Source organism: Siphateles boraxobius, unplaced genomic scaffold, assembly GCF_051911475.1.
Source record: "Siphateles boraxobius isolate OS27281-9 unplaced genomic scaffold, OSU_SipBor_1 22, whole genome shotgun sequence".
Classification (NCBI taxonomy): Eukaryota; Metazoa; Chordata; class Actinopteri; order Cypriniformes; family Leuciscidae; genus Siphateles; species Siphateles boraxobius.
Genome location: NW_027508833.1, coordinates 17,986,178 through 18,010,730, shown reverse-complemented (window position 1 = coordinate 18,010,730; position 24,553 = coordinate 17,986,178). Strand labels below are relative to the sequence as shown.

At 37.7% G+C, this 24,553-nt stretch overlaps 1 protein-coding gene across 5 annotated transcripts in view; it reads right to left on the bottom strand.

Annotated features, from left to right (window-relative positions):
- Positions 1 to 24,553, bottom strand: part of akap6 (A kinase (PRKA) anchor protein 6) — a 164,292-nt gene that overhangs the window by 28,208 nt on the left and 111,531 nt on the right. For all 5 annotated transcript variants that reach the window (XM_077238906.1, XM_077238908.1, XM_077238907.1 and 2 more), the window contains one exon: positions 555 to 701. In XM_077238906.1, the coding sequence (XP_077095021.1) occupies positions 555 to 701 (147 nt within the window). The remainder of the gene's footprint in view (positions 1 to 554; positions 702 to 24,553) is intronic.

Here is a 24,553-nt window from a genome sequence, read left to right as displayed (position 1 = left end):
ACCCTTGAACAGTAAACTACAAATGCAAATAACTTTGGATAAAAGTGTGATACATGAGCTGCATTTATCCAGCAAGAAAGTACAAGTAAACAGCTTAAAAATAGAAGAAACGTTCACGGCAGAAACATTACTGGGACATTTTTAAAAGCCTTAGAAAAACAGGGTGACTTTGAAATATGCGTTCAAACAAATGTGTTTTAAGATGCATTTACGTAGTACTTTTATTCTGACAATGTCTTCCCCACTTTTTCTTGCATTCTCAGCTCTAAATCTTCCCTACCTGGCCGCTTCCCTCTCATCTCAGCAGGGCGCTCTGGATCAAGCGAAGATCAGTATCAAGGTGTGACACTCACCTGTGTCAGAGCAGCTCTGACTTTGAGAGCCGGCTGTTCAGGAAGCACTTTCTTTCCATAAAGGAACCCCTGACTGATGTGACGCTCTGTGCTTTTAACAGCCATTTCCCAAACAGGACAATAAAGTTTCATAGCTCATTTGTTGCAGTAGAAACAAATGTCATGTTCATACAGTAGACTGAACGGAGAGAACCAACCAACCTCGAGTTGATCCCATTTGCTCCTGAGGGCCGTCAGCCGCTGGTCGAAGTCAGCAGGAAGTTCAGCGCCGCTCCTCTTCAGAGATTCAGACCAGCCCAGAAGCTGAGTCTTCTTGGGAAGCCACATGGACATCTCCACACTGTTCCCCTGTAGAAACACATACAGCAGTCAGAGAGAAGCACAGTTACCATTCAAGAATGGGCTTTTGCGGTTTTATTACAACCTAAATGAAGAGGGGACATGGGATGGATATGTAAAGTGTTTTCTCCACCCTTTGAATGGTTGATAAGCCTATGTACAATTAAAACAATCTTTTTTTTTTTTTTTAAAAGACCTGTATATTTTGTGCACTACAGTTCGAAAGTTTGTGGTTAAGGTTTTTTTAATGTTTTTGAAAGAAGTCTATTATGCTCATCAAGGCTGCATTTATTTGTTCTGAAATATAAACAGTACTATTATAAATAGTGAAAATTACAGAGCCCCGTGCATGAGGTGAAAAAAAGTGCATATCGTGGCCACGAATTAACAATTTGTTCCCATGACTTACTAAAACGTCAGCATGTTTTACTAATACGCTCTTTTGTTTTAAGTAGATTGTGTTTACAATATAATAAATAGAATTCCCTCATTCTACTAAATCGTGGCCACGTTGTAATAATTTGTGCTCTTGTTTTAGTTAAATCAAAATGAGGGAACAAATCAGTTCAATGTGGCATCGAAATACTAATGTTTTTATTATATTATATTTTATTTATTTAATGTCATTTATTCCTGTGATGGCAGAGCTGAATTTTTCAGCATCATTACTCCAGTCTTCAGTGTCACATGATCCTTCAGAAATCATTCTAATTTGCTGCTCAAGAAACATTTCTTATTATTGTCATCAATGTTGAAAACAGTTGTGCTGTGGAAACAGTAATACATTTTTCCAGGATTGTTTGATGAATAGAAAGTTGAAAAGAACATAATTTATAATTTGTAACATTATAAATGTATTAAATGTTACTTTTGATCAATTAAATGCATCCTTCCGGAACAAATGTATTAATTTCTTAAAAACATTTCTTACTTAAAGGGGCTATGTGTAGGTTTGTACTTTAAAAAATCTTTAAGATAGAGTTTTCATTTGTACAGTTATGAGCCAACCATATTGTAATAGAAAGAATGACACCTTAATGTCCACCACGGTTGCCTCTATCAGCCTGTAGGCTCAATTGTGTGTGGAGGAGTCGGGTCCGAATTGGCACAAAAATTCACTAAATGTGACATCATAAGCGTTCTCGTCTACTTGGGCTTACATCCGTACGGCAGCGGCAATCGCTAGCAGTAGTGTTTCAAATGGACTCTGCTGACGGAAAGAAGCGACCAGTCTCCAGCACAATCCAGACACCCACGGAAACTCCTCGCAAGTAAAAAAAAAAAAAAAAGAGCCTTATCTAGTGCGGCCAGCGAGCGTGCGCACAGAGAACGAGCATGAGACTGGCTGCAGTTTCTCTAACGGCCACTGGTGTCAGTAATGGTTAGAAATCTCAGAACTTCTGCAATGCTCCTTTAAACCAAACTTAATCAAAATTCAAATTTACTCAAATGTATGATTTATATAATCTCCAAATCAAAATTATATAATCCCCTATTTTAATCAAGCATTTAAATAAATATTTTCTATTTAAAACAACAAAGTTGTACAAATATTGAACAAATATTTAAAATAACAACTCACAAATGTGTAAAATTTGGTTCCAGTATAAGTACATAGTAGTGTTGCAGCCATCCCAGTCTGCTCAGCCTTGATATTTGTTATCTCTTTTTTTTAACAATAAGATGAAAGTTAAGTAACTGTTATATATCAAATTTAAGAAGATCTGCTCATTCAGATGATACCAGATCTGTGATCTGAATGATTTCGGAAGGATCATGTGACACTGAAGACAATTACTGATGAAAATGTATCTTTGCATCACAGAAATAAATTATATTTTAAATTATACTAAAAAAGAAAAAACCTTATTATAAAGTGTAATAATATTTCACAATATTACTGTTTTTTTCTGTATTTTTCCATTAAATAAATGCAGGCTTTATGAACATAAGAGACTTCAAAAACATTAAAAATAGTAGTTTCCAAACTTTTGACCGGTACTGTATGCTACTTCAGGAGAATAGTGGTCATATGTGATCGTTATTTCTAATTGCTTAACTGACAGTGTTAGGTCACTCGCCAACACAAGTTGAGCAGAATTGTGACATTTCTGTTTGAATGCTGGACTAACATACAGTAAAAGATGACAGTGATGCTATTCAACACCTTATTTCGGTTAATTCCTATCTTCCTCTATCTCTCTCTCTCTCTCTGTCTCTCCCCCATTTCATTTTCTGCATCAATAGCTACTTGATTCTAGTTTTCGGTTGTCATTTATCATTATGGCGGATGCGCATTTAAATATTTAAATGTGCTGTTTTCCCCCCTTTCCTTGCTGTCATCCGGCCAGCGTTCATTTTTCACTGTCGTTTGTTTTGATGGAGATGGTATCACACATCCTTTTAAATCATTCATCCCTTTCAGTTTTTAATAGTCGCCAAACTAAAGACGCTCCGCTTTAAAATAAAGGGGATTACACAATTTGTTTGTTGACAGCAAATATTGATTTTAAGTCCTTTCGTTGATTTAAAAAATGGCAGGTTATTGATGGAGAACGCAGACGGAGGGAAAGATAGCCTGAGTAATTAGAATGCCAGAGCGATGGGAAGTTGAAGCATCATGCTAACCTTAGCTACGTGCATGGTTGACTTTTGGCCCTCGAGTCACTTTCCCCGTTTCAACCTAGATAGGGTGATTTGCATACTTAACCCAAGGAGTTTGAGCTTGAAAACTTTATAGTCAACTGTGTAATTGACGGTAAAGGAAAACATATTCAAGGGCCAAAGATGCCACAGAGGTGGAGGTGTGACGGAAATGCATGATCCTTGCATTGCTCTGTTAACCTTGATGAGCACAGCTAAAAAAATGTAAGTTTGTTTTTAAAAACAGGACACACTTACAACTCATCATAGTATGGGTACATCACATTAGAAATAAACTACATTTTTCTAAAGCAAATCATACCAAACACTGTCTCCCGACACTCTCTATTTGGGTGCACTTTTCGCGCATCTACATTTAAAATAAAGAACATGAGAGCGCAAACATGTGAACGGCCCCTAAAGCAGCTCAGATGAAGTTGGTGATATGCAATTTCATTGCAGCACAAAAGTAGAGTTAAAATTAGCAAGGCAATTTTTTCACAACCTGCATTACATGCACTTCGAAAAATGACCGAGGTCCTGACCTCAGGGACCTCAATGGTGGGTTCGGCCCTGGGCATGAGTAAGATAGGATTATTAGATGCGCAATATATCGGGAGACACATGGAGTGGGTTAGACATGATTTTGACCACTTCATTAAGTTTTGTTTTGTATAAAGCCTTTCTTTAAAGTGAATTTCGTTTTGTATAAATTGTATCTTAATTTTAATCAATGCTTCATCAACCAATTGCCTAAATTTGATAAATGAGAAGCAAATATAGCACACAATTTAATCAGGACATGGAGGCGCTGGCACGATATTGCATTGCACGTGAACTGGAGCGCATCTCATAAATAAACTGATCTCTCTCTCTCTCTCTCTCTCTCTCTCTCTCTCTCTCTCTCTCTCTCTCTCTCTATATATATATATATATATATATATATATATATATATATATAGATCTATAAAGCTTGAAATGTCTACTTTTAAGCAAAACAATTCAAAATGAATAGAAACACAGTACTCTCTTATGTAATCCGTATAAAATGTGCATTAAACTCTCTATAGGCGCGTTTACTACATTTGGACATTTTTGTGTAATTATATTTATTAAACATGTAGAATACTTTCCAAACCGTTACAGTACAGTATTATACAGTACATACAGTATTATAAATGTTACATATCATTATGTATATATATATATGCACACACAAGCTTATTGATGGAGAGGAGACAGTGATGAAGCCAATCAGTATATGGGGATGATTAGGAGGCCATGGTGGATGGGGGCCAATAGGCAAATTTGGTTACACCTCTACTCTTTTTCAGAAGGACATCCTGGGATTTTTAATGACCACTGAGAGTCAGGACCTTGTTTTAACGTCTCATCTGAGGGACGGTGCTCTTTGACCGTATAGTGTCCACTATACTGGGCGTTAGGACCCACACAGACCACAGGGTGAGCACTTCCTGCTGGCCTCATTAACACCTCTTCCAGCAGCAACCTGGTTTTTCCAAATGCGTTAATAATTGTATCACAAAAATGTTTCCCATAGCTAATAAATTAAATGAACGTGTTAAATCGGCAGCCCTAATATATAGTGAATACCTGAAGGTGAATACTTGGAGTTAGGGGCTTGTTCACATCACTATACCAAAGTATGACATCATTGCCATGTCAGGACACCCCTTGAGATCACATGATGGAAACAGACAGCTTTACTAACAGTCTTTAAATAGTAGAGCACTTTTAATAACTGCAATAGTGGGCAAAGATGGCCGCAAAATGTATGAAATTTCAACAAGCCCTCGCACATTTAATTTATTTCACATATTAATGAACGTGAGTCTGGAAATGTCAGCAAAAATGCGGTCACACATGAACAAACTTAATGCGGTTTCGCAGATTCATCTTATCCATTAAATTAAAGTTTGTTCAGGCTCTGTAACTTGTTGAGACAACAGAAGTAAGACTCCATGATCTGAGGCGGAGATGGGGCGTATTCAAATCATTTTATGCTAGCGTTCACACGTCAGGAGCCAGTCGGTGAAATGAGAATTCACAGGACACTCTCGGCCTCCCGACGGGCCCTCGTCTCAATGACGGATTCTGCACTGTCCCTAAATCAAAAAGGAAGTAATAACATCTTTCTTTTGCCCTGAAATGAATCTGTGAAGGGTGAAAAAAAAAAGAGTCAATTTTGGGCTTCTGCGATTATCCACTGAAGCTGCCACATTAGATGTTTAGCACGAAGGAAAGGGAATCCATTTGAGAAAAAACTGAATATGCATCAGCCACATGAAAACCTACACTAGGAGCTGATGAGTTACAAATTGACTCAGAGGTACAAAATATAGAATTTGATATGCTTTCGTGATACAGAGCTGAATGAAGCTGGGAAAACTGATAATTACTTAATCAGTTTGAGGTCTTTTCATATCTTGCCAGCATCCTTGATGTCTGTAATTCGCTCTAGACGGCTGCTCGGGGAGGGAGGCGCAGAGGAAGCAGTCGAGAGGGGAGGAAGACCGCGCAGAAGAGGCCCATTGATGGAAACCCAGTGCAGCTGAGGGGCGCGAGCCAAGCTCTCAAAGATGTGTGAGCGCTGGGTTTGAAAGACCAGGAAGTAAAAAGCTACATATTTACTTTAAAAGGAGGAGAAAATGCACTGCCTCCATTTGGATGCGATTCCTTACTGTTCATGCAAAATAGACACTGCTTTTCCTCCTTCATGAAAAATCACTTTGCGCCGTAAAAAAAAAAAAAGGGAGGGGGGGGGGTCTGTTCAAACCGGCCGGGAACAAAAGTCCTTGAAACACTGTTAATTGTCACCATGGTGACTAGAAGAATAAGCCATTTTACAGCTGGTATAGAAGGCTTGTATTGAGTCAAGCGCCTTTTTATTTTTTTTCCACCCAGCTCTCTTCTCTCTGGTTAAGAACAAGGTGGGCAGTCACTATGGGGTCAGTGAGGGACCCAGGAGAGTTTCCACCAGCCTTTCCAGACCTCAGCTGGCAGGAGGTTCCTTCAGGGACGGACGGGGGACCAAATACACTTCACATTGTCAAAATGCATCGAGTGGCAACAAATTGTACAGACAATGCCTATGTTCACAACAACAAGAAAAGGTTGAGCAAAGAAAAAAAATTTTAGTTACAAAACCACAGAGACGCCAGCCCATGGGACTCTCTTTCTCGCCGACATAATGGCATACAATCTGCACAACAATATGGAGCATAAAACAACTCAGAATATTCACTCTCCTCCCCTTCTAGCTAAAGATGATGCATTACGCAGGTTTCTAAAGTGATAATGAGGGATTCAAAAGATCCAATGAACAAAGAAAAGCCTGGTCAGCCCAACTGATGCCACACAAACGCTAAGACACAGCAGCAAACGTCTTTATCCCTGAAGATTGAAACGGAAAGGGATCTTGACAGACTTCATGGGCTCTACTTATGGGACTCTGAGTGATTATGTTTTGTCTGAATCTCACAAAGCAAAGTCCAGGTCATATGTCAGCCCATATATAACACTAAATATTATATAATATATATATATATTAAAAAAAACATTTAATAAAATATATGTACACAATCAAAATAAATAAATAAATATATAATAACAATAACAATATAGAAGATTACCATAATATGTAATTAACTCTCTTATGTTAATCGAGCCGGCATTTATTTGATCAAAAGATACAGAAAAAAAAATTGAATCTGAAATTGAAATTGAATACAATTGAATACAATTGAAAATAATGGTTTTCTATTTTAATATACTTTAAAATATAATTTATTTCTGTGATGGCAAAGCTGAATTTTCAGTAACATTACTCAAGTCTTCAGTGTCACATGATCCTTCAGAAATCATTCTAATATGCTGGTTTATTATAACAGTTGTGCTGCTTAATATTTTTTTTTAAAACCTCTAATACTTTTCTCAGGATTCTTTGATGAATAAAAAGTTTTAAAAAAAGAACAGCATTTATTTTAAATAGAAATCTAAAAACAATTTACAATACCATTCAAAATTTTGGGGTCTGTAATTTTTTTTCTTTAAAAAAAATTAATACTTTTATTCGGCAAGGATGTGTTAAATTAATAAAAAGTGATAGTAAAGATTTATATTGTTAAAAAAAGATTTATATTTTGAATAAATGCTGTTTTTTTGCGTTGCAATAAGAATTTGTGATAACTATTTTTAATTTAAAAAAATCAATGCAATTAAAAAACCATAATGGGAACAAAAAAGACTTCATTTATTTATTAATTTAAGTAAATAAATAATTTCTTCTTCTTCTCTTCTTGGTTTGGGGGTGAAACATGACTTGGACATTTGTTTTATACTCACTCACAACTTTTGATACATTCGCTGTTCATCTACCTCCGATCAGCTGGAAGTTCATATTGTTCTTTTTCAGCCTCCCCTTCTGTCCCCTCACAGGGATTGGTAGTGACCCCCATAGGAAGCCCATGCCTAATGCCATTGAATGGCGAACAAAGGCACTATTTATCCAGGGCCCGGGGTCTGGAGCTCAGCTGTGAGTTCGGGGAGGAGGGGTTCTCATGGAAAGATACTCACACCCCATCCCTCTCAACACTGAGCGTTGCATTTTTCTTCACTAGACAAACATAGGAAACAATGCAATCAGCCAAGAACTCTGGGCTTTAAGAGCCGGGAGAGGCCTAAGATCTGTTCAGTTCTGCTCAGCCTGGCTGTAATCTAAAGTGATGGTGCCAGAATTCATAGAACTACTGCTGCTCACAGCAAAGGAAACTTACTGCTCAGAGATGCCCTTTCAGAGCTCCACAATCCTAAACGGCAAGATCACCCTAAAATCAAAGGCCTGTCATCATTTACTCACCCTCATGTTGTTCCAAACCCTTTCGAAAAGGAGACATTTTGCAGAATGTTCCCAACCATTGTTTTCCATACATTGGAATCAGAAGAAGATTTTGACTGTTTTGACTGCCAAGATCCCAAAGAGACTAAATAAAAGCACCATAAAAGTCCATATGACTTTATGCTATATTTCACATTTTCAAAAGCCAAATGATAGTTTTATGTTAGAAAGAGACTGCAATTTAAGGCATTATTCACTGAAAATCTTCCTCTGTCTTTGATGGTGCTTTTTTGTTCTTTTGAGTCTGATGGTAAAATCACTGTCCACTTTCAATGTATAGAAAACAGTGTAAATTACGCAAAACATCACCTTTCATGTTTGGTAACAACATTTATGAGTAAATTATGGATGGAGCGATCTCTAGATGGAGTGATGTTTCTATTAAAGAATTTACAGTTCTGTTATCATTTTCTCTCCCTCATATCCTTCCAAATCTGTATCATTTTCCTTCTTCAGTGGAACACTAAAGTGAATATTTTTTACATTAACAGTTAACAGTTTAACAGTTTTTATATATTCAACGATGTCCAACAGAGGCATCGATACACCTTATTCATTGAGAAAAATATCTTTAAAAGAATATATTTTTCTAGATTTCCTCAAGTGTGTATAATGTACCCTTTTGTAAAGCTCTTCCTGTAATCATTTATTGAACCCTTAAAAAAAAATCTTATTTTGTGTTCGGCAAAAGAAAGTCAGTTACACAGGTTTGGAACGACATGAGAGTGAGTAAATGATGACAGATTTTTCTTTTTTGGGTGAACTAACCCTTTAAATGAATGTTGTCAAAGATGGTTTTCAAAAATTCCTTAGGTGTCAGTTTGCTAATGTCACTGCTGTCTAGGACAAACAATTGAAATATTGAAGAGATCTCGTGTGAATTTTCTTTGCCTACAGGCGAGTTTTAAAGGTTTGGACATTTTTGTGAATTTTACCAACTAAAAACAGAAGTTAGTTAGAAAAGTGCCTGAATTCTCTGTAATCTCCTAACGCACTCCATTGCCAGAGCTTTTAAAAGTAAATAGGTGTGAACGTGACAGATATTTCAACTCCGCAAGTAATTTTCCCTGTAAATGAATGTCAGTTCGGCTCAATGAGTATAAATTTGCAACCTTTGAAAAAGAGAAGGAAAATTAAAATGTACAATGTCATTTAAAATTGGCAAAACTGGCTGAGAAAATTACATTTTAGGAGTTGAATCGCTTGCTTTCTTCTAGCTTATTCCATTTGCATTAAGCAAAAATCATATTACACAGGCCACGCATTGTTAATTAGGGCCTATATTGTATTATCCCCATATAAATCAAATGACAAATATTAAAATGAATGGCAAATTCACTAATAGCGAATCATAAAACAATCTTTTTTAAGTATCTCTCATTAATAATTTAAATCCAATTATATCTGTAGAGCAGAATGAGCCTTTTCATTCTGGAGTTTTTTTGGGGGGGATTGGCCGTCTGCTTCTGACTGATGTTATAATAATGGAGATATATTTGGGTCCAAAGCCAGGGACTGACTAACTGACTGACTGACTGACTGAAAGAAAGAAGGAAAGAAAGAGAGAGAGAGTGAGAGAGAGAGCGAGAGCGAGAGAGAGAGAGAGAGAGAGAGAGAGAGAGAGAGAGAGAGAGAGAGAGAGAGAGAGTGAACTTCAGCCCAACAGCCCATGAAAGTTATCTCCACAAAAAATGCTGTAGTTCTCCACTGTCAGACAGAACAAGAAAATAAGCGATAATTAGCTATATTTAGCGAAAATAGGCTATTTTTAACGATAAAAGGCAAAAAAGAGGTTACTCTGTCAAAGACCTCGAGACTTAATCAAAAAAATTCCAAACAATTTCAAACATGTGAGACAGAGAGAATTAAACAGACAAATTAGACAACTTTTGACTGTTGAGATCTCTTCTGAAACTCTAGAGGAGAAACATGCAAGATTACTGGGGTGTTTTTCCCGGGACCAAGATATATAAATCTATTAAGGAAACTTTCAAAAGCCATTCTGCTGTCCATTTCATTTCACTGCTGTCTAGGAGAAACAACTGAGACAAAAAAAATCTCAAACACTTATAATGAAGGAGGGACCCAACCATATATGGAGTCCAGACAATCAGAGACTTGCGCTAGTAGGCAACCATCAAGTATCTACCCAGAAACCCATAGAAACAGTATAGCAACGCCCTGGCGATGACCCAAAACATCTTGCCAAGAAATTTTGGATGGAAAAGCACCACTCATTTTTCTTCAGACAATGTATAATTTCAGATGTTTTTCGCCCAACAAGTATCCACCCAAAAACCTCTAGCAACCCCCAGGCAATGACCCACAACACCAAAACATCTTGCCAGTGAGTTTTGAATGGAAAAGCACCACTTTAGACTCATTTTCTTCAGAGAAAGTAAGCATCAACTCAGCTGTTTGTCCTAAAATATCTTGATAAAAATAAAAATAGATACAAACGAGTCAATACTTGACATACAGTTGTGTAGTTAATTTAAACTTTCTAGGAGAAACACCCCGTATCCTGTAATACAGACTCCGAGAAGCTAACCCTGCGCTTCAGATGAGCATTACACGGAGTTACAAGGCTGTAGTCGTGGGAGCGAGGAGTTAAACTCCGTGCGGTGGACAGCAGCAGTAGCAGGGTCCCGTCCTGAACAGGAAGAGGGGTTTCAATGAGCCGAATGAAAAGAAGCAGTTGGAGAATAGCGGCAATCATTTAATGCAGATGACCTCTGACAGACCCGCCGCGCCTGAGCCAGAGCGGGAATTTGCATGGGGTCTGGGCGCAGAGGAACAATGTAGCCTAAACGCTAGACAATCTTTATTCAAATGAAGTGGGTGTCAAGGTCAATGTAAAAGCTTTATGATGAATGGTACAGCGCAGGGCACACACACTACAGTCCTCTCGCGTTAATTGTGCAGAGTTCGACGCTCCGTCCTCAAGGAAGTCCAGAGTTTAGTAGGGTGGCTTCTGGGAAAGGTTAGGGGAGGGGATTTGGGAAAATACAGGGTATTAATACACAATCGCATGTACAAGTGTGTGAAAATTTGAATATTTCTTGAAGGAATGGTTCACCCTAAAATTGTCTCATAATTAACTAACCCTTAAGCCATCCTAAGGTGTGTATGACTTTCTTCTTTCAGTCGGACACAGTCAAAGCTATAATAAATAATATCCTGGCTCTTCCCAGCTTTGTCATGGCATTGAACAGTGCCTGAAATTTTTAAGCCCAAAAAAGCACAACCATACATCATAATAATAATCCAGTGGGCTAATAAATGCCTTCTGAAGCGAAGTGATGTTTTTTTTTTTAAGAAAAATATCCATATTTAAAATGTTATAAACTATAGTCACTTACTTCACGCGTGTTCACGAGAGAGTCGAGTACTGGAGGAAGGGTGACCGAAATATGAAATGTACTGCGATTGGTTAGCTGGCCTTGTGTGTTGTGATTATGTCCTACCCCTCCATAACTGAGTTCTGCTCTAGTGTAAATATTAATAAGGATGTGTCAATTTCAACCCAATTCGAGAATGATTCAGACCCTGATGATTGTCCACAATAGATTTCATGCACAGACTTTGCAACCACAGATTTCACAGGACCTTTCAGAGTGGTATGTTTTGTGTAATTTTCTTATATATTATGTATACAATGTTATCCACCATTTAACTGTGATATTTGTCGGAAAAATAAGATCAAACAAACAGTAATCAATCACAAAACCATGTTTAATTTTACTAAGGAACGGTGAACCGTCTTACAAAAGCGAGAGCTTATAAAGCAACAGAAAACAAGCTGTGCTCCATGAAATGTGCAGCACACAGATAAACTTTGGGGTTATAATGTTCAGGAACACTGTTTAAAATAAAATGTAACCGGTCTAAATTCATCAGCCTTAGGAAGGTCAAACAAATCAGTTTTAGAAACTCTGTGGAAAAAAAACAGTGTCTCTTTGACATAGCGACAACACTGTCTTCTCTAATGCAGCTCAACCAGTCTTCGTCCCTTTTTTTGTGCGTTCCGTGGGCGGAGATTATTTAAATCGCTGTAGTCCAAACGAGCCGTTTGTTGTAGTTCTTGAAAAGGGGATTCTGTTAAATTAAATATCTCCCTTTGGAGTGGACTTTGAAGTTTGTAACCTTGCAAATCTTTTTTTATGCTCAAACAGCAACATTACACAATAAATTAAATTGAAAAAGTGGAAAAGCATAATAGGACTCCTTTAACATAACTGAGACACATAGAGTGTGTTCGACTGTAAGAAGAAAGTCATATACACCTGGCTTGAGTGTGAGAAAATTATGGTATCATTTTAATTTTTGGGTGAACTATTCCTTTATGAGCTTCTCCAGGGGTCAGATTGTATACAGGAAGTGATGTAGTAGAACATGTACTGCAGACTAATGTAATGTAATGTAATACTGATGTAAAAATTACATTTAAATTTTAAATACATTTTCAATGATTTAATTAAAGTCAAATTGTTACAGAAATAGTATTTCAAAATATTCTGGGTAATTCCTGGGCTTGTACTCAGAAAAAATAAAATCACTATTTGTGTACCGTGAAACGCTGTTGCAAACAGCAAAGAGGAGAGGAAAAAAAGCACATCTGTGGTGGAAGCGTGCAGCTGATAGCGCAGAACATGAGGGCCAGATCAGGATCTGTAATGATGGACGGAGTACACTCGTTTAATGCCCCATCTCTCCATTCCTCAGGGGACCGTACAACTGTTTCTCGAGACTCCCTCCAAACAGCAGGTGAGACAGGAATCCCCTAGGGCTTTCCACAATGCTGAAGCCAGAGAGCATCACACACACACACACATGCCGAGACAGATTCTCACAGAGCTTCACCACTGCAGATCACTAAGGCTTCAAGACTTCTTCCTGACCCCTTTTGAGGGTGGTCTTGTACTCTCAATCTTGGGTCATCTGCCAGAGGTCAAGAGTTTGAGGATTTCTTCCTGATAGCACATGTATCTCTATTCATTGTGTGTGTTCATGTGGACGATGTAACAGTCAAAGTGTTTGCTTATCTGCAAATGCTAGAATGATACTTTACTGATATTTCTGCAACACTTAAGACTTAAATTGCATGTTAATCTGCTCAAATAACATGCTTAAAATAGAACCCTATGCTTTATAGATGGATCCTGCGACTTATAGACCCAGTAGCTGCCGTTCAAATGTTTGGGGTCGTTTTTGAGAGAAGTCTCTTATGCTCACCAATGCTGCATTTCTTTGATCAAAAATATAGTTAAAACTGTAATGCTTTAAAACTTGTTACATTTTTAAATAGTTTTATGTTGTAATATGATTTGCTGCTCTATAAACATGTATGATTATTATCAATGTTGAAAACAGTTTGTAAAGAAACGTGATACATTTTCTTTTCATGATTCATTTGTAAAAAAAATATCTTTACTACATTTGATCAATTGAATGCATCATTGCTGTATTAAAGTATTAATTAATTAAAAAAAAATATATATATATATATATATATACACAGTAGTCAACATTTGAAGTGGATCAAAACCTTTCATCAAAGTAATACATGAATTTTGAAAAATACCCGTTCTTGTCTTAGGACAAGTTTTATGAACTTTTTTTATCCACTTAATTTCAACCAATCAGATTGGAGCTCGCAAACAGAACGCTTTCTGCTTTTTGTCTTCAGGAGCTCAGAAGATGAAGACAAGAAATGTATAAATCCCTCTGAGCATGTGCAATCGACATGCTATTTTCTTGTATTTGTGTATTGTGTAAAACTCTCATATTTATGCATGTTTGTGTGTGCGCGTCCCTCTCGCCGAGTGCTCACTGAGGGAGAAAAACACACAAACCGAGCCAAGCCACAGTAAGAGAAGAGGACATAAAGTGGAAACAGAGAGGGCCGTTTTTTTCTGAAGAGTTGTCCGTTGCTGTGGAGGTCCGTCCAGCATCCTGGAGCGGCGCCAGTGAAACAACAGGGAAGAAAGACAACAACACCGCGCTCTGCCAGCCGTCCAGTATGGAGAACCACTCCGGCATTACATCACTGCATTAAAATGCCATTATTCCTCCTCCTTTCGAAAGAGAAACAGCCAAACGCACATAAAGACAAACGTATAGTATATTCTCAAACACTGCATCAGTACATGCTCGTGCTCGCTCGCTCGCTCTCTCTCTCTCATCTCGTCTCCCATAGTCTTAATGCCTCGGGACTATTTGCCCACAATTAGAGCACCACCCCCTTCCTGCCCCTTTCTGCTTTCAACTCATACGAGTAAACTTTCCCAAAGCCCCACAGTGCGTTCTTCAAGGCAAAAATGCTAATGCTGCTTTCCTACTGCCTAGCTACTGGAAAATGGTTTTCCAGAGAGCACAGATGAGTGTGAGTGTGTATCTGCATGTGTGTGTGTGTGTGTGTGTGTGTGTGTGTGTGTGTGTGTGTGTGTGTGTGTGTGTGTGTGTGTGTGTGTGTGTGTGTGTGTGTGTGTGTGTGTGTGTGTGTGTGTGTGTGTGTGTGACAGACATAAGGACATAAGCCACTGGCAGTTTTCAGTGTGTTGCAGAAGAACTCCAGCCTGCAAACAGACACACATGGACACACAGATATATGCATATAAATACTGGAGAACTGGTTTGAAGTAACTCTCCAATCCCCATAAAAAAGCACCATGGTATTACCAGAGTTTTTAGGACATGGCACCATGGTAATACAAAGGTTTGCTGAAGAGTGTTTCCTAACTGATTAACTTTGCAACATTGACTTTATTGAACTGAATAATGCACGGTTACTTTTTTGGTTCAAAATGATCGAAGTTTAAATAATGAGAATACATAATCAATCCTTCTTTCAAAACGTGTATTGTCTTACCCTGATTCCCTATGGTTAGCCTGTTCTAAGTGTTTATATTTTAGACCTGTCGGGGTGGTTTTCACTGGAAATTGTGAACATGTGTCACTCGCCTGAGCGTGTCTTGTCATATGCGTGTGTATGGTGTAGGGGTGTCGAAATTAATCGTTTCTACGATGCATCGCGATGCAGACGAGGACGATTCGGTTAGTAATAGACTATCGGTCTATCGGTCTAACTATCGGTTCAGTAATAGACCATAACCGGTTATACTGACGCTTTTCTGACGTCATTTGTCGCGTGTGTGCTTTGTCGCGGTAGCATCCAATGGCAGAGGAGGCGAGACGCGAGTGCGAATAATTGAAAATGATCCGAATACTTTAAAAGCCTACATCTATTCTTGGCACATTTCGGCTCTAATGAACAACCTGGTAAGCACGACATGGAGAAGACACTCGCAGTGCGCGCTTATGTCACGCACACATAGAGCTGATTTAAGTATCCGAACCCGATGGTCAAATTACAATTATTCTGTGTTGTTACGCGTGATTATAAATGGATGATCGTTACCTTCAACAGCGGGCTCGGCGACGGTTGATGCGCGCATCTCTATGGTAAGTTAACATTATACACTGATGAATGAGCGCTGCATTTTAAATGAACATTTCTTTACAACAAAATTTATTTGACACAATTTCATTTACTAAATGGCATAAACAGGCTTTACTCCCTTGAAACTTAAACTGGAATGTCACTGTTTCTGTCAGTGCGACTTCCCGAACAGGCGAACACACGCGCGCGCGCGCACACATCACTTTTGGAGTAAAAATTTAAATTGCAGATGCAGTGCACCGCGATGCATCGCGATATCGAATTGAACTGAATCGATGACATGATAATCGTAATCGAACCGAACCGTGAGACCAGTGTAGGTTCACACCCCTAGTATGGTGTGGGAGTGACGTAGGAGCGGATAAATCTCAAACCTCTGGTGAATCACCCATTTTAAAACAATGCCGAATAGAGGAGCTTCTGCTGGCAAAAGAGAACGCGACAGAGCTCGTAATAAAACTAGAATCAACATTGGCTTGGCTTTTCGGAGATAGTGAGAACTGAGGGATTTGAAATGTTGTAAAAGCGACGAGGAGATGGTATTTTTACTCAGCTGGTGAGTAAGGTATTTTATTGAACAGATAAATTGTCATATATAGCTGTCTAACAGAGTTCATTGTAAAGCATTATCTATTGTGAGGGCTCATTTCATTATAGTTGTTGTAGCTGTGCTGGAATTTATTTTCAAGGAAGTACCGCGTCTATTAATGTTTATAGATACAGTAACATCTTCAGCAAGAACGCTTGAGATCCTTTCAACCTGAACTGGTTATATCTCTTAAGACTAATAGTGAATGTTTTATGAGCAGTAGAATAACCATATTCATCCACACAGTCACACAGAGCTGAAGCACAACCAAAATAATGTTCTTCTGCAAAATGGATGCAGTTATGTTTTTTAACCGCTAGAGGGCCAAAAGTTACATAGTGTACCTTTGAGTGTCACGGTAATACCGTGTTTTTGGACAATCAATCATGTATAATGATGGTAATATTATGATGTTTTGAAATATATCAAGATGCTGAAATTCATGCATAGGTTTTATATGGTAGTCCATGTTATCATATCTAGAAATACCATGCTTGTTCCATAAAAATGTTCTGATCATTTTTGGTAACACATTCCATGATGTTAAATAAATAATAAATAATATAATAAAAATAAATAATAAATGTATTAGTTTAACCTGGAGTAGCATGTAAATAACATAATATATTAATAAAATAATAATTTAATACCATAGTATATATTAAAGAACCAAGCTTTTACCATCTGGTACCATCATTGTACCACAGTACATTTTTGAAAGAGATATGGCATCAATTTAAATTATGACCTCTGACCTATTATTTATAAAAGCATTAAAATAATAATGATTTTTACATTGGTTTTGTTTATCTTTTTCATATAGATTAAATAAATTCACAGTATACAGACAATCAGAAGCAGAACTCATTATCTGAACTGTATCATTTGAATCACATTGAGCACGAGAACAAGAGAAAGACAGAAAACAAGGAGCTTTGCTTTGTTAATTAATCTCAGACCTAATTCCCAGCTGTGAATTTCACCCCGGCACACATGCTTGTAAATGATATGGCATATTTGTATTAGTGAATAATGCATGGGGTACAACAGGACTCCATCCGAGCTGCTGACAACAAAATATTCATCTCCTCGCACCGTCTCAAGGGTCTGATCCCTCTCTCTCCAGAACAGAACAGCCCAAAACTAATGCAGCATTTATTTAGGGAAACGCTAACAAATGTGGCTATTTTCTGAGGGAAATTGACAAAGCACAATTTGAATATATTTCGAACACAAGAACACTTCTCCTCATCTATATACAGGAAATAAACTCAAGCAAGACCGTGTTTGAGAGTGTTTGTGAGTAAATGTGAGTGCCTGAGAGTGTGCGCGTGTGTTTAATTTTCATAAACTCCTCTATTCCTAATAGGCTCTGGATGCTATAGTGCCATCTAGTGGTGTGAGCATCTTAATACATTAAGTTATTTGGGGGATTTGGGGCTTATGTTCAGAGTCGACTTATGAAGCCTCTCCTCTTTCAGAGTAGCACATCTTTGGGAATCAAACATATATTTGACCAGCTGGTTGACTTCAAGCCTGCCAGTTCTCGTACAAATGTTGGCAAAAACATTCCTGTCTATCGGCTCCTCCTGCTCATTACTTTGTGTTTTTTGTGTTCATAACATGCAAAAGAAGGACAGAGCAGATATAAACAGATGTGGTTTACTGTCTTTGTGATATATTGCCAAAATCAGACAAGTAAGGTGAGGTTTATATACATAAACCAGGAACATGATCTAACTAACGTGCAATCTAAACACTTGGTTATCAAGCATCGAAACTCTTCTATATAGATGGATCAATTAATTGAGTGTTAACTATGTGTGGGTGTGTGCACATGGTTAAGTAATGAAGTTTTGGAGGGAGGCAGATAAAGCAGGTGTGTGTGTGTGGTCGTGTTGAATGAGTGAGTATCAATGGGGTGTCCTGCATTAGCGCTGTAATTAGTCCGCGTCCTGCAGAAAGAGCCACAGGCCCCAGCCGGCACCACCATAACAACTAACACACACGGAGACAACAAACCTGCTCATTTCAGCACACAAAACACCACACGCTCTCCCATAATTCCCTTCAAGCATGCCACATGAGGAAGCATCTGAGAAGAGACATTGAGAGACGCCGTAGGGGGACAACACTAGCCTACATCACATGCCAGCCAGTCACAAAACACATAAAAAAATGAATATTCATGGATATGTAATCCATCTGAGAGGAGTTTAAGGATGCAAGCTGGGAACAATGGACAGAGATCTCCACTGAGTTTCAAACTGACCTGAGTTAAAGAGACAGTTCGCACAAAATGAGAATTCTATTCCCCCTCATCAGACTTTCACTGATGAGTCACGCACAAAAAAAAAAGATTTTTCAATAAATTGTTTTTTAAAATGTCGATTTTCAAAGGCCACGAATCAATCCCCCCCCCCCCCCCATATTTATTTATATATATATATATATATATATATATATATATATATATATATATATATATATATATATATATATATATATATATATATCACCCAAAAGCCAGTATTAATTTTCCTACACTGTTCATAGGCTTGCAGCCTCCATGTTACAGCTAATACTGTGAGATTTTATGTTTGTTTTATCTTAAACATAAAAAAACCTGATCCTTTTTGATCAAGGCATGCAACAGTGCTAACTTGTCCAATTTTCAGAATCAATTTTTCATCTTGCATCAAAATCCTGTCTATCCATTGCATGCATTTGAAATATAGGGTTCTGTTTTAATGTACCCAAGTGTACCTAAAATAAAAAGTTTAATATACAGGTTTGCGGCTCTTTTTCTTTTTCAATTTTTTTTTTTTTTTAATATTGCAATATTCTAAGACTTCTGAAGCAATATGACAGCTTTTAAAGATGCATTAGCAATTTCTGAGAAATGCTGTTGAAGATTTAAATCAACACCTACACAAACAATTTTGTGAATATTTGGTAGATGTCTGTTTCTACATAGTCCTGGCTGTGACAAATTATTGACAAAAAATATATATTTTTTCTATATAGGAGAAAACATTAAATGTGGAAACGATCGGACCGATCAACCGAGCACCAAAACATTCTTGTAGCCAATGAGCAATGGGGGCGTTAATGCTCATGATGGAGGAGGAGAGAGAGTGAGCAAGCGGGACATTTGTAGAAAGACAGTAGAAAGAGAGATGGCGGAGACGTTACCAAAGAGGAAAAGGTCAGAGGAATATAATTAGAAGAATTAGGGTTATGATCAGGCAAGGGCTAGGGGACACGTGTTAATATTGGAAAAGCTTTCCAGCGCTGGAGAGATGGACGGCCTGAAAAAGGATGCCAAGATTTCTGTTTTTGCTCGATATGCAAGTAACAGTTTTTATTTTTTTATTTTGCTATTTCACAGTACCAAGATATTCTGTTGTATCACAGCTGATTCATCATACTTGCACGAGTTGTCTGATCCACCAGTTGTTTGTGGTTAAAATATCAACAGTGTTTATCAGAAATCACTTACTGCACCTAATTTACTAAAAAAAAAATCTTCCAATCTACTATATTTCTCAAATCTCATTCACATTTCTACATATTTAAATTTGGCACATTGTGATAAGTTGCGCTACGATGTTTGGCATCATGGACGACACTGAGGTTGAATTGATCATGTGACACTGACAATAGACTGGAGTAATGGCTGCTGAAAATAGAAATAAATAAATAACCTTAAAATATATTCACATAGAAATTTTAAATTGTGATAATATTTCACAATATTACTATTTTTACTGTTTTATAGGCAGCCTCGGTGAACACAAGAGACTTCTTTTAAAAACTATTTAAAAATCTCACTGAAACTTTTGAACGGTACTGAAACAATTTAAATGCTAATTCAATTATGAACATTAAAATTATTTCAACAGTAAACAATAGCAACAAGAATTAAAAGAAAAAAGGGGGAAAATAGACCTTCCCAGTGAAAACAGACTACAAGATAGATGTGAGTGACGATCTGGGGCGAAAAATTAAAGATTCCAAGACTAGTCCAGTGGAATAATTCATGGAATATTGTTCATTAAATTGGGTGACCAGACCGCAACGCGGCAGTGTCAAAAACTCACTACAAAGCGCTTGGTAAGTTCTTGTGATATCAATGTAATTTAAAAGATAACAAGCTTTACAATATTTACAGAAGGATACAAATACAGCATAATGGAAAATGTACAACCCGCTCGTCAAAGTGACGGATGATGATGATTTGCTGCACAACCTCTGCTGCCCACTAGGTTTAAACATGGGGAAGCCTGCTTGAGTAAGAGTTTCAGTCAAACCTACATTTCAGCCAAGACTTTTAAATAGATCGATGGCTGCTCATAAGAGAGGCTGTGACATTAACCATTATCTTTTAGATATCAGAAAAAACACAAACGTATACGGTTCAGCCTATATCTTGAGAAACCTGAGACCTTGAAAATGGTGAGAGCTGCAGGACCAGCACATTATTTATTACTCAACCCTGCTAGTCATGCTGAAGAAACTGGATCCTTCAGAGAGCTTGTGTAGTGTCTGTCGTCCTCTCCCTTTCTTTCTTTCCCTGTCTGTCCCTGTCTATATCCCCCTCACTCGCTGTCTCTCTGACGTGTCTCTTCAGCTGCTCCTACACTTCGTGTCTCTTCCTTCTCCTCTATCCCTCCTTTCAATTATTCATGGGGGGTGAGGACTGTATGGCTGTCTCTCCTGACAAACTGCATTTCTCTTTTCACAGGCGTCGTGCGGCTCCGCAAAGAGTCGTCATGTTGTGCATAAATCTGGTCGGATTGAGTCGTCTTAATAGATACAGAGGAGGGAGCGACGGGCTTTATTTTAGTCTAATGTTGATTGTCAGGGAGGGAGGGGCGGTCAGGCGGACTCTGGGATGTGACAGCCACCACTGATCTCCCAACAGCTCTTTGACCAGGGGCAGAGCTTGATCTCAGAGTCTGCATCCAACAACAAGCAGGCTTGTTGCATCTCTCCCCTGTGGAATGTGTCTCGCTTTTTTAATGCTCGTTCGCATCACGAGCAGCCATCTGGTGCATAGACACGCACACATGGGGCGAAAGGAAGAAAGAAAGAAAGAAAGAAAGAAAGAAAGAAAGAAAGAAAGAAAGAAAGAAAGAAAGAAAGAAAGAAAGAAAGAAAGAAAGAAAGAAAGAAAGAAAGAAAGAAAGAAAGAAAGAAAGAAAGAAAGAAAAGAGGAAGGAAAGGAAAAAGGATAAAAAAGGTAAGAAGAAGAAGAAAAAAGAAGGAAGAAAATAGTGAAAGGGAAAAGGGATGATAAAAAGGGAAATAAAAAAGTGGAAGGAAGAAACGAACGAAAAAATAGCAAAGACAAAAAAATATAAAATTAAAGAATATGAGGAAAGAAGGAAGGAAGGAAGAAAGGAAACATTGAATCAAAAGAGAATATGTGCAAAGAATGAGGAAAAAAATAGATGAAGCAAGCCAATAAAATTAGGGTGGAAATGAATACAAAGGAAGGAAAGAAGGGAAGAAATAAGAAAGGAAAGACAGAAAGAAAGAAAACATAGTGCATAAAAAGTATAAGAGGGAGGAAGAGAGGGAGGAAGGAAGGAAGGAAGGAAGGAAGGAAGGAAGGGAAATTAGGACGAAGAAAGAAAAAGAGGAAGGGAAATAAGGAAGAGAAAATAGTAAGAAATAAAAGAAAGGAAGGAAAAATAAGAGAAATAAACGGATGAAAGGAAGGTTGTAGAGGGTGAAAGAGAGAGGGAGGAAAAGAGAGAGCGCCTTAACACAAGGCCCTTTGTGTCGAGTCCCTGGCACCAACACACACACACACACACACACACACACACACACACACACACACACACACACACACACACACACACACACACACACACACACACACACACACACACAAACACACGATAAAGGCTGTGCTCTCTGGATATTGGATGAGAAGGTGTGAGATCACTGAGAGCTATGAAGCATGTGCAAGGTCAGCCATCTCAGAGTTATCAATACACTGATAACTAAACATCAATGACACCTAAACTCCTGCTCAAATATATTATCTGCCAGCATCTCTTCTCTCTCAAGCCTGTGATGAGCGCACATGCTGTTTTTTCTCTCACAATGAACAGTCACTTTTTTGCCTGCTAAAGCAGCGCAGACTGTTGCATGCATTTTTTTTACCCATTAAAAATCCACTACTGTTTTTGGTTAGTCAAAATTTTTTACTTGAATGTATTTTAAAATGTCACTTATTCCTCTGATGTAAAAGCTGAAATTTCAGCATCATTACTCCAGTCACATGATCCTTCAGAAATCATTATAATATGCTGATTTGCTGCTCAAAAAACATTTCTTATTATTATCAATGATATGCGTGCTATTTTTGTGGATACGTTTGTAACATTATAAATATCTGTAATCTTACTTCCCCAAACTTTTGAACACTAGTGTAAATTCACGCACATTCACCCAACAGTGTTTTCAAACAGCGCCTGGTGACACGGAAATATTAAAGACTCCACTTAAAAGCTTTTCAGAGGAGGGGGATTTATTTGCCCTAAAGAAAACATATTGGCGAACAACAGAAACCAGACCACAGCAGCTGAAATGGAACAGTACAAGATAAACAAGCACAATGCAATCAAATTTAGCAAATGTCCATTAGCGATTACCTACATTAGCACATACTTACTGAGGCTACTGCGTGTGTATACAGTGCTGTGAGAAATGCTGTATATGTGTGTGCGTGTGTGTGTGTCTGTGGGTAATGGCGCATGCAGGTGCGCCCAACAGTATCGGCACCACATTCAGCACATACCGTCAATGTTGGGGTCTTTGGAAAGAGTCATAACAGGAGGAAATGGTTATTTCTTTTGTGTATTTGTGTGGGAGCTCAAAACCTATTGAGCTGCCTTCCTAGACAGCATTTTAGGGCACTATAGGTACATTGCCAACGAGAAGGCTATTACAAAAAGGATAATGAATTTATTTTTATGTTTTTAAGATTATAGTATCACACCATCAACTTAAAAACAAACAAATTCACAATGCAGTTCATGGCAATATTAAAGCATTTTAGCATTCGATTGTGTTGTTTTTATTGAACAAAACTATAACAAATCATTTTCATTAACTGAAATAAAGCTGAAATAAAATGCAATAAAATATAAATATTAGATGAAAAATTAATGTAATGTGAGAAAGAGTAATACTGTCAGCAACTAACTGACTAGCGTTGCTAAAAAATAAAAGTGAAATAAATATAAATTAAAGCTATATAAAAATATTTATAAACCACTAATAAAAATGACAAAATCACATAACACAAATTACAATGAATACTGCAACTTTAAAAATAAAAGCAAATTCAAAATATTATACTATAACAGATAAATAATTCTAAATAACACAAAAAAAATATTGTTTTCTGTACTGTGGTTTGGTGCCTACTTGTGTCCAATGTAAAATCAGAGTCTTGAAGCAAAACCAGTTGAGAAGCATTGATGTAAATCATGTCTTTGAAGGCAGCTGACTATGTAGACAGTATACTCGAAAGCAGCTTACTAGGTTTAGGAGTTCTGGAATGTGTGAGAGAGAAAATTAAAGAGAGAGAGAGACAAAGGAGAAAGAGAGAGAAAGTGAGGGAGGAGTGACGAGGGACACACACACACACACACACACACACACACACACACACACACACAGGAGAAGGCGCTGTGATGTTGTGATTCCCATTAAATACCACCTGCTCCGGCTCTATAAAGCAGCAATGTGTCACACTCACACACAGCCTCTGTCGCTCCACCAGCACACACACGCACAGACACAGATGCCTGCTCTACTGCCTTCACACTCCTGACACAGAGCAACACGTCGACAAACATCCCTGCACTTTATCACAAAGGAACAACATAAATCGAGGAGAATTCCTGACCATCCCTACAACAGAAATCTACCTGTGTTTGGGTGAATCTCACAAAACCTGTGAAAAACATGGCCAGATCATAATGGAATAAGAAAGATTAGAAAGAAAATAAGAAATTACACTGGTTAATTCTCATTAAAATAATTTATTTTATTTTCTATATGAAAAAACCCTGAAATAAATAAATATTATACTTAAAATATTTAATATTTTATAATAAATATTACAAAGATTAGGGTATATATATTTAGGGATGTAACGGTTCATGTATTCGTCCCGAACCGTAACATTTGGTACATGCAGTCAGACGACAAATAAAGTCAGT